At 33.3% G+C, this 15,816-nt stretch overlaps 4 protein-coding genes across 5 annotated transcripts; 2 read left to right on the forward strand and 2 right to left on the reverse strand.

The window, feature by feature from the left end:
* Positions 1–686: 686 nt before the first annotated feature.
* Positions 687–2,861, forward strand: LOC101260479 (heavy metal-associated isoprenylated plant protein 32). Its single transcript, XM_004230128.5, has 3 exons — positions 687–1,143; positions 1,332–1,407; positions 1,528–2,861. Exons 1-3 carry the CDS (start codon positions 1,114–1,116, stop codon positions 2,703–2,705), a joined length of 1,284 nt encoding a protein of 427 aa, XP_004230176.1. The 5' UTR covers positions 687–1,113; the 3' UTR covers positions 2,706–2,861.
* Positions 2,862–6,755: 3,894 nt separating this feature from the next.
* LOC101262571 (gamma conglutin 1-like) lies at positions 6,756–8,253 on the reverse strand. The gene has a single exon (XM_004231216.5). The coding sequence runs from the start codon at positions 8,196–8,198 to the stop codon at positions 6,915–6,917; it is 1,284 nt and encodes a 427-aa protein (XP_004231264.1). The 5' UTR covers positions 8,199–8,253; the 3' UTR covers positions 6,756–6,914.
* Positions 8,254–8,804: 551 nt separating this feature from the next.
* Positions 8,805–12,533, reverse strand: LOC101260768 (signal peptidase complex subunit 3B). The gene is made up of 6 exons (XM_004230129.5): positions 12,150–12,533; positions 11,978–12,025; positions 10,531–10,593; positions 9,676–9,729; positions 9,179–9,265; positions 8,805–9,096 (listed from the first exon to the last, which is right to left on the reverse strand). The coding sequence occupies exons 1-6, from the start codon at positions 12,273–12,275 to the stop codon at positions 8,971–8,973; spliced, it is 504 nt and encodes a 167-aa protein (XP_004230177.1). The 5' UTR covers positions 12,276–12,533; the 3' UTR covers positions 8,805–8,970.
* A 576-nt stretch (positions 12,534–13,109) lies between these two features.
* LOC101262870 (increased DNA methylation 2) lies at positions 13,110–15,816 on the forward strand. 2 transcript variants are annotated; one of them, XM_019211308.3, is made up of 3 exons: positions 13,110–13,220; positions 13,912–15,161; positions 15,295–15,816. In XM_019211308.3, the coding sequence occupies exons 2-3, from the start codon at positions 13,946–13,948 to the stop codon at positions 15,573–15,575; spliced, it is 1,497 nt and encodes a 498-aa protein (XP_019066853.1). In that variant the 5' UTR covers positions 13,110–13,220; positions 13,912–13,945; the 3' UTR covers positions 15,576–15,816. The 2 variants fall into 2 exon arrangements, with proteins under 2 accessions (XP_019066853.1, XP_004231265.1); XM_004231217.5 differs by having other exon boundaries at positions 15,328–15,816.

Raw genomic sequence — 15,816 nt, forward strand, 5'->3', positions numbered from 1 at the left:
ATATCGAATCATATAGTGATCAATCTACGGATAAATTATTAGATTATCACTTAACATTCATAATTAGTTATAAGATCTTAGATAATGATTTAAAATTTTCTTGTATTTTTTTTAATCTACTTAAAAATCATGAACTAATTTTCTTTTTATAAATTATCGCAAGAGATTTTTTAAAACTTTTAGAAAGTAGTAAAATAAAATAAAATAAAATAAAAAATTGGTCCAGCAGTAGGAGTAATAGAAAAGTAAAGAAGAAACAGTGCACTCTTAACCATATAAAGCAGAAAGGGCCAAGTTGTAATATGAACAGTAGTTATGACCAAAAAGGACCGTGGTGCCTCAATTGGCGTTTGTTTGTTAGAGGTAAAAATATTATGAATAGATAAAGAAAATAGTGATAGAAATAAAATTTTATATCTTGTTTGATTGTTATATTTGAGATAATTTATTCTAGTATTTATATCACAATGATGGAATAGGTTATTGCATATATATATGATGCTGGTGGGATATGTTATTCAGATTAACTAATTTCTAGGTAACTATCACGAAATAACCATTTTCTGACCAAACATGAGTTATCCCATATATATGGTGAGATAAGTTATCTCGATATAGCTAAATTCAGATTAACTAACTTGTTCCCAACCATATAATATATGAAAAAAATTCTATTAAAAATTGTTAAGCTCGTAGGCCTATAAAACTATAACATATGAAAAAATTTCTTCTTTATAAAAGTAATCGTTAATTTTTTTAAAATATAATGCATAATTTAAATTTAATAAGAGTAGAAATAAAAAAAGGGTAGAGTAGCTATGGTCGTGTTCTCTTCTTTGAGACGAAGCCGACATTGGTCTTTACTGTGACAGCTCACTCACTTGCCTTATATTTTGTTTTCCTTCAAATACCCCTCCATCAGCCTAAACCGACTAGTTTTAACAATATTTTACACCACACCGCCTTCCTTCCCTCTTCCTCTTCAAATCTCAGCTACTCCTTTCTTTAAGTGCCTAACCTACATTCAAACCTCATATTTTCAACTACTACTACTATACTACAACAAGAACAACTCCAATCTTTCTTTATTGTTAGTCTGCATCTGCTGACAGAATGAATAAACAAGAAATGCTCAAGTCTCAGGTATGATGACTAATTTCTGTTCGCATTTACTGTTCATATGCAAGTTGTAGTAGTTTCATATTGTCAAGACTCAATAGTTGGTATTTTGGTATCTCAAGTGCATTTTGTTGGCAGCTTAACTATCTAGTCATTTCTTGAAACATTTTTCCTGTTTTCTGTTACCTTATGATATCTTTTTTTTCTTGTAGACTTGTGTACTTAAAGTGAACATACACTGTGATGGCTGTAAACAGAAGGTGAAAAAGAAATTGCAGAAGATTGAAGGTAATTTACTTCTCCATATGTTAAATTAGAGTTCTTTAAATATGGCATATTCTCATGCTTTGGGCCCTAGATTTAGATGTCTCTGTTTTTCTAAAAAAAAATTATTTATTATTATTACAGGTGTTTACACAGTGAAGATAGATTCAGACCAAAGCAAAGTAACAGTGACAGGAAATGTTGATCCAGCAACGCTGATAAAGAAGCTAGTGAAATCAGGGAAACATGCAGAGCTATGGGGAGGAGGACAAAAGGGAGGTTCTAATTTCAATATGATGAACAATCAGTTCATGAACATGCAAATGGACAACTTTAAAGGTGGAAAAGACAACAAATCTCAAAAGGGTGGTGGTGGTGGTGGAAATAAGGAGCCGCCAAAGGGGAATGCGCAACAGTTTCTTCAGATGATGCAGAATCTCAAAGGGTCGAAGGATAATTTCAAGATGCCTAATATTCCAAATCCCAAGGATCAAAAATCTGTGAAGTTCAATCTGCCTGAGGATGAATTTGATGATGAATCTGACGACTTCGATGATGAATCTGATGATTATGATGATGAATCTGATGAAGAATTTGGTGCCCCTCCACCTTCTAAAATGATGGGGGGTGGATCTCATGGGCTTAATGCTATGATGATGAAAGGTGGGCCTATGGGTAATAATGGTGGAAATGGCAAGAAAGGTGGAGTTGAAATCCCAGTACAAATGAAGGGTATGGCTGGAAATCATCATGGTGGCGGCAAAAACAATAATAATGGAGGAGGAAAACAGGGGAAAGGAGGGAACCAGAATCAGAATGTTGGTAAAAATGGTGGTAAAGGTAACAATAATGGAAGTTTTGGTGGTGCAGCAGTACCTCAGAAAGGAGGAGGGGGAGGGAAGATGGATGGAGGTCTAATGATGAACAGTCTGCAACAAGGAGGGCCACATGGTATGATGAGTATGGGTCAAAAAAGTGGAGGAGGTCCAATGACCATGGGCCCAATGGGTCATATGTCGGCAGCTCAAGGACTACCCGCCGGTGGTCCTGGCGGTTACCCGGGGATGGGTCAAGGAGGCAACAACCCTTATAGCCAACAACAACAACAGTATATGGCACAAATGATGATGAACCAACAGCGGCCTGCCGGATATGACATGTACGGAGCCCATCCAAACATGTACGGTGCCCATCCGATGATGTACGCCCGGCAACATCCATCCGTGAGTTACGGGCCACCGCCACCTATGGGTGCTCCGGTGCATGATAATTTTACTCATATGTTCAGCGATGAGAATACAGGCAGCTGTAGTATTATGTAAATTGTTCTTTTTTTTTTTTTGATATAAAACGTGTGTACTTTGTCTTGGTCTTTAGCTTATTATGAACTAATGAGAGACGACGCTTTTGTCTTCAGAAAAGCAAATTGTAAGAATTTTGCTTTTGCTGTTACTACTACTATTTAACAATTTTGTTCATCTAGTGGCTTTAATTTAAGATCCTAATCGAAGGTTTTATGAAATTGACTATGTTCAATTTTATTTGGTCCCAAAAACAGTTTTGGAAGTAATAAAATTAAGTCATATTTCAGTCTTGGAAATTGGAAAGCAATATTATTGTTTGATTTAAACAGTGGCTGAACTTGAAGCTTAGGCAATGGAATCTGCTTTTTGGTGAAGTTTCACTATGTTGGTACAGTAGCTAAGAAGTTTTGGTTAAATCTTCTCGTAGAAAATGAAAAAAAAAAAAAACCACATGAAGGATGAAAAAACAATTCCAATTTTCCTAATATATATTTTTTTTAAAGTAGCTAGTGGTAAGATATTTTTATAGTTAGTAGTGGTAGTGTTGACTAATTGGATAAATATCACATTAATATTTATGGGGCAGGAGGGTGAATATATAATAGATCTGGGGCAAAAAGCTTTAATTACATTCATGTGCACTTATATAAAATTATATTGGTGTCATAATTCTTGAGTTAGGTCAAAACTAATTAATCAAATTTACGACATATAGTACATAAGTTTTGACCAAACACGTGAGTTCTGGAATCCTGTGTTATGAATATTTAAAAAAGGAAGATTTGTATATATTTACTCTGTGAAAATCAGAATTCATTAATCCAAGAAGTAATGTCTAGGTCTTTGTAGTAATAAATTACAGAAAGGAAAATTGCAATTTGGTTGTTAAAAAATTGAAAATTCTGCTTTGTCTTTGTGATAATTAATGAAAACACATGCTATCTTTGTTATTATATTTATGAGAAAAGACATTGAAGTTGTTTCGAATCTTCGTAAAGACATTTTAACTTTGTTACTGTATTGTTAACTTTGTGACTGTATTGTTACTCCATTAAATAATTTTGAACAGATATTATTATAATGTTTTTTCAATCAGCCTCAAATTTAAGAATCAAGTGAGTTCACACCTCAATCATTACATGACACATATTAATTTAATTAAAAATATAAAAAGGTTCATTTTAAATTTTTTCTTTATCTTTTTCTTTCTTTATTTCTATCTCTTACTTTTTGAATTTTAATTTTAATATATCTTAAATTTATTTCATCATCCATGTCCCAGTTTCAAGTGATTCATCCCTTCTTTTTATTTTTCTTCAGCTCCCACCCCCATGTCAAAACTGAAACCAACTTCCATTTTTTTTCTTTTCTCTTTCTTCTTCTTCTCCGGTCAAATTCTTTATAAAATTCATACTATTATTTAACTTTTATTGAATTATTGATAACAAAATTAATTATTTTTTGAAGAAAATTTAAAATTTTAAAGGTATAATTAACTACTCGTTTTCATATAAATTCAAAATTAGAAATGATAATTTTAAAAGAATCAATTAATTTCTCAAAAATTGAAAGAACTAAATTGAAATCGAATAAAAAAACTATATGATACTTTCTAGTTATCTTAAAATCTAATGAGTTAATCAAATTGTTCGAAATGTAAGAAAATATTTAGATAAAATTTTCAAACTAAACAGAGTAAAACTAATAGTAATAAAAAAGGAAGGTGAAGTTGTGGTAAAAATACTAACATTGAAAGTAAGAAGCTTCAATGAATGGAGATCACAATGAATTTTTGAAAAGAAATAAGAAAGAAAGAGAACAAATATAAAGGAAAAAGAGTTAAAATAATAAGAAAATATATTTTATAATAAAATACTTGTAAAAATAAAATTATATTAGTTATTTTAATCTGCTCAATCTCTTTGAGAGAGTGCACACCACTCTCTATGTCAGATGGACGAAAAATGATGTAAGTATATCTTTTCAAAATTGTTTAGCGGGATAATAAGATGATTACAAACTTTAGGTGTCTTTTTAAAAATTTCGAATAATTTTAATGATGACTTTATGTCTTTTCTCTATATTAATCAATATCTGCCGTTTTGATTAGTGAAATATTTAATTGTTTAGTTACTCTCTCCGTTTAATATTACTTGATCATCTTACTAATATAAAAAAATTTTATATTAACTTTGCAATTAATATTCTTTTTAAAACTGTTCACATTTATTTGTAAAATTTTAAAGAATTTTTTTTAACAAAGGAATTAGTAAAATTATTTTTTATTTATAATTTTTCAATATCTCATGTAAAATGAAAATCATCAACTAAAATGGGACGTATTACAAATGTGCTCTTCTAAATTTCAACAAATGGAGGAATTAAAGGTTGTTTGTGTCTGTGTTGGGTAATGGGTTCATTTCATTGTTATTGGGCTTAAAATGCGCTTTAAATTACATAAGCCTATTACCATACTTTTCTCTATCCATTATTTTTGTGTTTTTTTGGGGAAAATTGTATATAATAGCAAATTAATAATCTAAAATAAATGGAGTAGCTAGGGTTTGATTTAATTGTGCTCCATAGCGAACGTTAACTAAAGTTTGTCAGGCGTATCTCTCCCAAGAATCTCGCTCGCTACTCTCCATACTCGCTCGCCTCTCTCGCTTTATACACATACTTATAATGAAAAAAAATATTCATCGTTTAATGCAAAATTCCAAATTGAAATTTAAAGAATGCTAAAAATACTTACAATCAATATTTAATAATATTAGTGATGTAATTGTGATAAACTGAAATTCTATATCGTTATATTCAAAAAAGTTATGCGAGTGTTGTTCATGAATTGTTATGTTGAGAATTCTCAAAGAACCTGAAAACCATTTAAGCTATTAGAAATACAAAAATAACGTTTTGCAAATACTATCACACAAAAAGAAATAAAAAACACATTGAAAAAATTAGATATATGTCACCTAGGTAAAACATGAACAAATGCCATGAATTTATACTTGACCATTCTAAATATAAGAGGCAAGCTAAAATTCAAATTATTGATTTAAAGCAAAATTTTAGTAAGTAGTTCAAATTTATACAATAAAATTTGTATATGATTTTGTTTGAATGTATTTATAAAGGTGATATTTGATCCACCCTGCTCTCATCTCTATCGTTTGTATATAAAAAAACTTATATATCCTAATATATTCGAAAAATTCAAAGTTAATGTAATATTTTAAAATAATTAGTATTTCAACACATTTCGGAGCTACATATCGTTCCTTCCAATTATAACAAATCAAAACACTAATAGATAGGAAATTCTAGTTTTGGATGCTAATGAACTTTTTTTCCCTAGCAATCATAATGCTACTGTTGATCTTCAAATTGAAACTGATTCTATCGAAACCATGGAGAATATACACATCTAACTTGCAATTCTACTATTTTTTCCTGCAAGTCAACTTTGAAGAAGTCGGGGAATTAAGTGATCCGCCATAACTTCCATCCAGGGAACAAGGTAGCACACATTTTATCCCGATTAGGTTCCAAGCTAACACTTATCATATCAACTCCACCCGATGTAGCAAAGAAGAAACTAAAGGCTGATCAAGATGGAGTATCATCAAGTAAACTAGTAGTATGATCTACATGTAATTTGTAACATATCTGTTATCGCTAGAACTAATAGTGATAATGTAACGTTAAGTATGTAACAATATATAAAATATCTCCTTTTGGCAAAAAACAAAAAGAACTTCATAAACTACAAGAGAGAGAAAAGGCTTCTTTTAAGTTCTAAAAGAGTAAGTTGCATATATTAGCACAAACGCCATGATTAAGCGCTTAATTAGATACTAATACACAAGTAATAATTCTTTAGGTTTGATAGTTGAACAATTATATCCATACTACCAATTGATTAACACAATAAATAGACTCGATCAAAAATATTTATTATCGCTATCTAATCTACATATATTATACAAGTATTAAAACTAGCAAGAGAAGCAAAAAGGGATGTTTTTTTTTTGTGTGTGTGTTTTCATAATATGTGACATAAAATTGAAATCAACAACACTCCTTGCTCAAAACTAGTACACTTGCATCTTAAGACGAAAATACAAACAAAAGAAACTTAAACTAAAATTGCATAGACCTTAAACTATATCACAAGAACATAGATAGGAAATTAAACTTTTCTTCAATTTTCACTCCATTTAATCAATCGAAAGACGATTTGGATGTGAAATTGAAATTAGAACAACTAGTATTACGTGACAGCAACGAAGAGCTTACTCCCAATCTCGACCTGACCAAATCAAACTCAACAAAATTATCTTCCAATTGATGCACCCCTATCACAATTGGAGCCTTTGGATTTTGTCCTCCATCAACAAACGCCAAGCATGACACACCTGGTCGTGCTTCAACTACTGAATTTGTTCCAACAATAGTCCATGTAACATTTTTGTTCTGCATCACAAAATCAATGTTCGGAACATTTGTGATCGAAGAGACGTTGGAATTGAAACATAATCCGAATGGTGATATAGGATTCACTTGAGATATCCCAGAGGATTGGTTAGCGAAAAACTGAGTGAAAGTTGTGAAAATGTTGTGTTCAAGAGCTGTGTAAGGTGCTGTAGTACTAATCATCGCGCCACCAAAGTTTCTAGTCCTTGTTGAGATTAAAGATGAACGGTTCAATGGGACAGGCTTGTTGTTTACGCGAATTGACCTGACTGGGATGAAATATTCACCTTGTGAACCGATGATTATTGGGGTGTAGGTTAAGTTACCTGTCTGTGTACCATTCAATCCACTAGTCCCGAAAAAGATTGCACCATTTTTTTGTGAGGAAGAGGGCAAGCACAAGGAGAATTGACGATGGAATCCAAAATGAGAGGCAAATTGAATTGGGAGAGAGACTGAACCGTGAGCTAATCCAGCTACTCCTTGGACATTATTAGGAAAAGGATCTTGTGACAAAGATGAAGGTGAACAAGCAAAAAGGAAGTGGCGAATAGTAACTAAAGGACCATAGTTTGAACCAGATTGAGTAATGGATTGAATGGAGAGAGAATCCTGAGCAACTTCACTGGTTGCAGTTTGGCTAGTTAAAGGATTTGTTGTTGTAACAGCACAAGTGTTGTTATGGCAACCAGGCCTAGGAGTAGTGGAAAAGCATTTGTTGCACGAATGAGAACCAAAGCGAGAACATTGAGTTGACTGACAAAAGGGGGCTAAATAGGTTGATGAGAGGTAATTTTTTTCGCAATTTAACCATAAGAAGTTGCCATTCAAATCAATCAGCAATGGGATGGATTGCTGGGGAGTTCCTTTTGTGATGTTGGTTATGTGAAGACCAGTGGCAGAATCCTTAAAGACTTGCAAAGCAAGGCCGTCAGGTTTGAAGGGAGCTCTAGTAACTTGTGATTGTGATAGGTATACAAGATTTGAGACTGCTAAGAATGTAAGAAGAAAGTTGAGGATTGATGATGCCATATTAAGAGAGACTGATGAGAGAACAGACAGTTGTTATTACTTTGTATGGTGATGAACAAACACATTTTATAGTATGGGAAAGGTCTTAGTTTATCTTCAGTTATGGATAGAGACAATAGTTGAGCTATTTTGTCGTTTTTAATGGATGTCAGGCTTGCTTTTGTCTCTCGTTAAATCAATGACGCTAAACAGGGGATCCTGTAAACAAGCTCAGTTTAGCATGTTACAAGTCGATTCCTGAGTATTCGAGGTTTTAAGACATGGTATTTTGATGATAAACTTCACTCTCTTAGTTGCTTTACAAGTGTTTCCGCAAAACCCGTATAGTGTTGTCATTGTTATTTTGTTTCATCCTCCTCAATGACCTCCAACTGATTCATCATAACCTTATCACATCTTCCTTTACTTAACAGTAACAAGTCTCCTTTTCACTTATTACACTCTCAACTGATAAAAATGGCCTGCAGCTGGGAACTTCACTATTAGCTACGTTCCACAAGGTTTTTTTCAGTTCCAACTTCAATCACTTCGTTCCAATATTGATTGTTCATCTCCTACCCGGAAAAGAAAGGGAATAATGGTGGTTTTAGTCACACAAAACAATCATAATATCAAAGGTCTAAAGTATCAATATTATAATTTGAGGCCGATAAACAGCAATCCTGACATTATCCGGGACAAAATTATCCTATTCATCTCATTTAAGCACATTCTCCCCTACTTATCAGTGGAGGCTAAAGTTACAGGTAAATTGCACCGAGGAAAAAATTCATCATCTGTATGTCTCTGGCAAGCGGTAACCAGTCATCACAAGTTTGTTCGCAGACATTTTCCCTGTCTTTGGCATAACGTGCCAATGCAATGTTAGGTTAAAAGCTTTACCACGGAGGTTGCTTCCCTACAAACAAGGAATTAGGTACTTGTGAAAATCATGAGATAAAGAAGAAAGCAGAATAAGGCAAAATGCTTCAGAAACTAACCTGATCAACAAACCGATACTTGTTTGTGGTGTGAATCAAAAATTTTGCATGTTCCTTGGTGGGAATAATACCATCCCACAAAGATATCTGTTAGTAAAACAATCAGGTCAGTAGAAGGAATCATACCAAACTCTCATCGGGTAGGAAAACAAAATACAAAACAAATTCTCAAGCAGGTCCTAAAAATTAATGAGTTGACGTATCCTTGGAGCTTCTAAAGCCTGCTCCTCAAATTTGGAGAAGACAGCCCCACGAGGCTTCACTAAGCATACATTCATACTTACAGGAAAATCCTATCACTGACAACAAAGTACAGGACCGTTGATTTACAAGGAGAAGCAAAGGGCAGATATGTTGATACATACTGTGCTAAGCCTTACTTTCAGTTGCAATACATTTATCAGACAAAGACACGAGCCTCAAATAAGATCTAACTAACAAATGAAATACAAGGAAGATATTAATTATATGCAGTTCTCAACCAATAGAAGATAGACCTGATTCAAAGCGTTCTTTGGAGTTTCATACTCAGCTGCCAAAAATACGAACACCTGCAAAATTTTAAACATTATTAGAATTGCACAGTTGCTAGAAGTAACTATAAAGGTAATCCAACCAACAGAGATCTGACCGATCAATGCCAACATATCTCTTAAAGTGTTCGAAGTTAAAACTAAAAAACTTTGAATTCAGAAATCTAGGAAACTTATTGCACGTAGTCTTGTTCTTTTTGAAATATTCCAGTCTCTTGTTACACATGTTAGGTAGCAGAATTTCAATATATGGTATACTGAAGCTGTAAAGACACTCTAAATCCCGTCCTCCAAATTCTCAAGGAAAATAAAAAGGGAGGAAACAAAATAGAACCAGCTTTCTCACAAGCACTGCAACAGGAATAATTTAAGTTCATTTTAATTTTTACTAAAAAGAAAAGGTGAAAGAGGAAATACTGCACCAAGTCATTGGACTAACTGGGAAAACGTCAACAAATTGTACAAGAAGGCATAGATTTAACTATCTAACACTGGTTTATATAGTCACTAATAGCCTCGTAAATTTGTGTAATGCATTCTATTTTCCAATTTCCACATCCTGTAATCCAGAGTCTTAACCGTGGCATCAACATCTAATATGACCACCTCTCCCCTTCACTCTAGTGAACTCCAGTGTTTCAGAACGGGGATGAAAAGTATACATATATTATGTCTTAGAGATTAGCTTAATTGAGCATAAGATGTATACAGATTGATACATCCACACTTTCATACTTTACATAGAAGAAAATCAGACTCAAGTAATAGGGTTAAAAGAGTGAAATCCAAACTATGGTGCAAATAAAATAGACACTAAACCTGCTTCGTATTCCACGTGAACAATGACTGTAAATCTGCCGATATGTTCAAGGTCAAACTGACCTGCATAAAAGGAAAAGTATACATGATATAGACAAACTTCTTTCATTAAGTTCATATAACCACTCAACCAACAATGGTAACAAGAATGCTTAACAAAAGAGCAGCTACCAAGTTCATGTAGATCAACAAGATAAAGAAAATAAACTGACACCTTAGGCAATATAATGTGCTAGCATATTTTTTTATGATATTTCAATGATTAAGAGATCTAAAAAAACATACGATTATTTTTTTATGCACATATATCACATAGATTCATGAAAATACTAATAGAAGATTGTTTTTCCTCCAGAGTTTTACTCAAAAGTTGTCTGCGGTCCTTTCGCTCTAAACCGAACCGAAAAAAGTGGTTCAACATATTAGATGTTGGTTTAACGTATTTAAAACCCGATAGTACATAAAACCAAACCGACCCGACCAATGCACACCTCTAGTAAGCTTAGTTAGCCCTCTATTATTGAAGTTAATATTGGAAACTTACTGGCAACTCTAACATTTAAAATAGACTAAAAACCAATGGATACTCTAAGAAATTGGGAATTAGTTAATAGTATTACATATGATAGCTTTATCTTTACAATCTGGAACTGCAGATTTAGTTGAATGCCTCAAGGCACTCAAACAATGCAAAAGAAGAAGAGGATCTCGAAGGAGTTAGCCGACTTAGTTCCTTTTTCTGTACAGTAGGACTGTTTTATTTGGTCGTCTTTATCTAATGAATTATGTCCAATTTACTTGTGATTTCATCGAGGAATTCGTTGATTCTCTTCTGTTTGATCCCTGTGAGTTTGAGTGGTGAAGAAAGTCATAACTCATAACTTTTACTAGTATTTTCAAGAACAATGTGATATCATGGGGGTTTAGAGAAAATTAGTTCAAACCTTAACTAACAATTCATGATTATTTAGGTTGATACTCATGCCTAACTAGGAGGATCTCCTAGATTGAAATTGAAAATTTTTTTAGAGAGAAGGTATTATAATGGAGAGTATACAATTGATAGTACAAAGAATGTCCGTACATATATGCATCAAACTTGGTTATTGAAATTGAACAATGTTATAGTTATATTACCTCAAAACAGAAAATCTCAAGATTTTTCCATTCTCAAATGAGAAAGCAAACAAATTTAACCAAGAATGTACATAGATCACATAGATTCCTGATTCCTCAAAGAATCCAGCAATACCCATATTCAAGAATTTGAAATAGAAATTATTAGAAAAAAAAAAAGAAGAAAGGTCAACCATCATAGTTCAACCAGTTTTTGAACCCAATTTACAATCTCACATACCGAATTCAACAAAAATTAATCCGAAACTAAAAACCCAGAAAAACCCTTTATCAAAATCGACAGATACAAATCTTTCGTCAAAGAAAATACCTCATCGTCCCCATCAGGTTTCTTCTGGAACCAATTGATATTCAACACCTGCAGAAAATCAAGCGTTCAAACACGTGGGTCATTTACAAAATTAACAGATCTAATTACAATCGACAAAGTTAACAAAAGGAAAACATAGATTCAAGTAGGGTTTTTAAGGAGGTAGGTGTACTTGAACTTCAGTTGTTGGAATCGGAGTATTGAAATTGTCGGAGAAAGAAGCTATTCCACACATAAACGCAAGGATGGTGACTGCCAATGTTAACAAAGCATTAGCTCTATACCCAAATGAATGCATCTTTGCTCCCGATTTTCTTCAATTTTTGGTCTTCTCAGAATATGGAAAATGGGGCTTTTAACGCTTAAGAGTTCAGACTTTAGTCAAATCTTGTTTTTACCCTTCTCTCTTTTTTATTTTTGGTCTGAAATTTAATGGTTTGTGTTGAGTTGTCAATTTATTATTTGATAGAACATGTCAATACTCATCATCTTATATTGGAGTATCTTTATTTTATTGAGAGAAATGACAAATAATTCTTCCGTTATATTTTTAGATATCAATATTTTTATCATTTAAAATTAAGTATATATTTATTTTTTGATTTGATATTTAAGAAATGTTTAGTTGGTGAATAAGATTGTAATATGTATATATAATTTATGCTCTAATTTCTAATGATAAAGGCAACTATATCACAACAATTGGGGAAAGGTGGAGATGAACAAATTAATGCAACAACAAATATACCATTCAATAGTTAACTTTAAATATTAATTTTTAAGAAAAACATGTTCTTGATAAAGATAAATATAGTGTTTTAATTAATACAACAAGTATTCCACGACATATCATTTCTTATTATAATTTTAAATTTCTAAGTATTCTATACTTTATTCTTATTTTATTTTTTCAGTCAATACCATAAATCGATTTAAAAATACTAAATTAAATCAAACTAAAGTAAAAAAAATCAAACTAAAGTAAATTAATTTGATTTACAATGCACATTTTTTTTAAAAGCAAATCAAAATTTGATAAAATCAAACCGCTTGAACTAAAGGCTATTTACCGTATAAGAAAAAACAATTCTTATATAATATTATTTACCAATTATATTGCATAACCAAGTAAAGGACGCGTGGCAGTGATTGGGATGACTGATTTCTGAAAAACCTCGTTGCTTTCTTTTGTGGCACTAGCAAATAGTTCAACTTACTCTCTGGAGAAGGAGAATTCATTGTGGTATGCTTTCTACACTTCACTTATTGATTTCTCACTTTGGAAAAAAACATAGAGTTGTATTTTACATTTTGTATTTCCTAATTTTACACTTCACTTGATGTCTTCTTTTTGTCAATTTTTCTCTGATTCTGGATTTGTACTATCATGTTTTTAGTGTTCTTGCATGTAAGAATCATCAATGAGTTGTTGCATGTGGATGTGACTTGCCAATGTGTTGATCTAGTGTAGAAATTGCTCTTAATTTGTGTTTGTACCTGCTTAAATCCAGTCTAGTGAAGCAATTTTAAGTTATCTATGTCAAAACAGATAGGCAGCCTAAACTATATTTTTGGAAAATGCTCTGTTGCATTTACTTAAAAGGCTCCCCTTTTTATGTACAAAAATATCCTCATGGATGACTTACAGAATCTCAATTACTAATCCTTTTGTGTGTCTTTGTCGTTCTAACCATCAAAATCATTCTTGATTTCAACCTTCCGTTTGCGAAATCCATATACGGTAATAGATGGTAAAAACTCCATATAATTGATCTTTTGAACTCGCTTCAAGCTATAATCACATATCATCAATCTTAGTGTTTACTTCTTCTTCTTTTTTCACTACTTACTGTCTTCATTGTATATGTTTCAACCGTGTTTTTTACTCAAGTCTAGAGTCAATATTTTTATCTGTTTCATTTCATCTGAAACAGATTAATCACAGAGTTCTTACTCTTTCCATCGAGCATGGACAACAACTTCACTGGATTGGTTCCAACGGATGATCAGTTTTTCCTCCTTTACTTCATCATTGGAACCTTCTTTGGACCAGATATCCCCGTAGAATATCCCAAAAGGTCAGTTTTGCAAAGAAAGGGTCTAGGCTTACCTCCATACAGTTCCAATCAATTAGCTGGTTCATGCCTAAGAACCATAGAAGTAGAAAGGGTTTACTATCATGCATTGAGAAAGGCAGATCGGTCTGTTGTCCTGGCACAACCGTGGCTGCACCAGTACTTTCATGGGAAGCTTCCTACTCTTTACCGTAAACAACCAGCAGCTTATCCTCGGTTCTGTGATCTGTTTCCTCCCAACCTGCATCCCCATTTATGCTGTCATGTGTATAATGTTATTGCAAACATTGTGTTCATCCATGACCCTGATACCAGTTATATCGAACCAGATAGTGTTAAGAGGTTCAAGAAGCTCACTGGTCTAGAACATCTGGTCATGGACAAAGATTGCACAAAATCACAAGCCGATGTTGATTACGAAGCTCTAACTAATATTCGAAACAAGGAGATATCCAATCCTGGTGATATCCTCCAATATGCATCATTAGCTGCTAGTAGCCTACCATATAAGGAGATACCTTCAAGTACTGAGCCATTTAAGGATTTACGACTTGACAATGAACAATTTGACTATATGTCTTTTACTAGTCTTTTGAAGGATGCTTCTGATGAACCATTTAATGGTGTGCCACCTGATAGCAATGGACAATCTGACACTAGACCTTTTAGTGGTCTCTTGAATGATGGCTCATGTAGTAATATGCCACCTCATCGCAATCGACAATTTGACACTACACTTTGTAGAAGTCTCTTGAGGAATGATGCTGTCAGCCAGTTTACTGATGCGCCACCAGATAGCTCTAAAAAATCTGATGATACTCCTTTTAGTAGCCTCTTTAAGGATGTCAGTCCACTGGCGGAAGAGTCTATGGGTCCATCATCAAAGCACACCAACTCTGACGACTCAGAGCTTAGCATTGTCTTCCTTCCTTCTTGCCCTTCTATGGAGGAGCTAAGTAACATTGTTGGTGCTACTAAAAGTGGATTTGCAGTGGCTGGGAGTGCAGCGAAGGGTAAGATAGGACCAGTTCTCGGGCTCTTGGATGTAGGAGAAAGTGAGGATGCTTACTTGTTCCGTGTATCACTCCCTGGAGTACAGAGAGATGAAAGTAAGTTACAATCATGATCTAAAATATTTTTCACATCTGAATTTGCAATTAGTCCCAGTTGACATATTTGATCTGCCAAATCCTTTTACAATATGGCGCACTGCATTCTTCTGATGATTTTGGATTCGACCAGGACTAATTTGTTCAAAATCTATGGTTAACTCAGGAGAATTTACTTGTGAAGTGGAGATTGATGGTAAAGTATTGATTAAGGGAATGACAACTGGTGATAGGACAGTCCACAAGTACTCTCAAGTATTCGAGATGCAAACTCAGAACCTATGTCCAACAGGAAATTTCACCATCTCTTTCAAGCTGCCAGGCCCAGTTGACCCTCAAGCATTTTCTGGTATTTTTGGCACTGATGGAATTCTCGAGGGAATCGTATTGAAAGCAGAAACATATTCTCAATAGAATAGGGTAAATTAGTGTCTTGTTAATTAGGAGGTAGTACCTCTACAAATTGCAACCTAGCTTATGTCTATGATAATAGTAATTTGGTGTGAATGCAACCAACTTACCTGTTCAATTACAAGTAAGGTAAGGTGTAAAAAGCTTAAACAGGCTGACCCACATTTAAAGATCAATCTGGGTGTAAAATCTACATTACTTAATTATGACAATTGATCACGTAACACAAAATCAACAATAATAA

This window comes from Solanum lycopersicum, chromosome 1 (genome assembly GCF_036512215.1).
Source record: "Solanum lycopersicum chromosome 1, SLM_r2.1".
Taxonomy (NCBI): Eukaryota; Viridiplantae; Streptophyta; class Magnoliopsida; order Solanales; family Solanaceae; genus Solanum; species Solanum lycopersicum.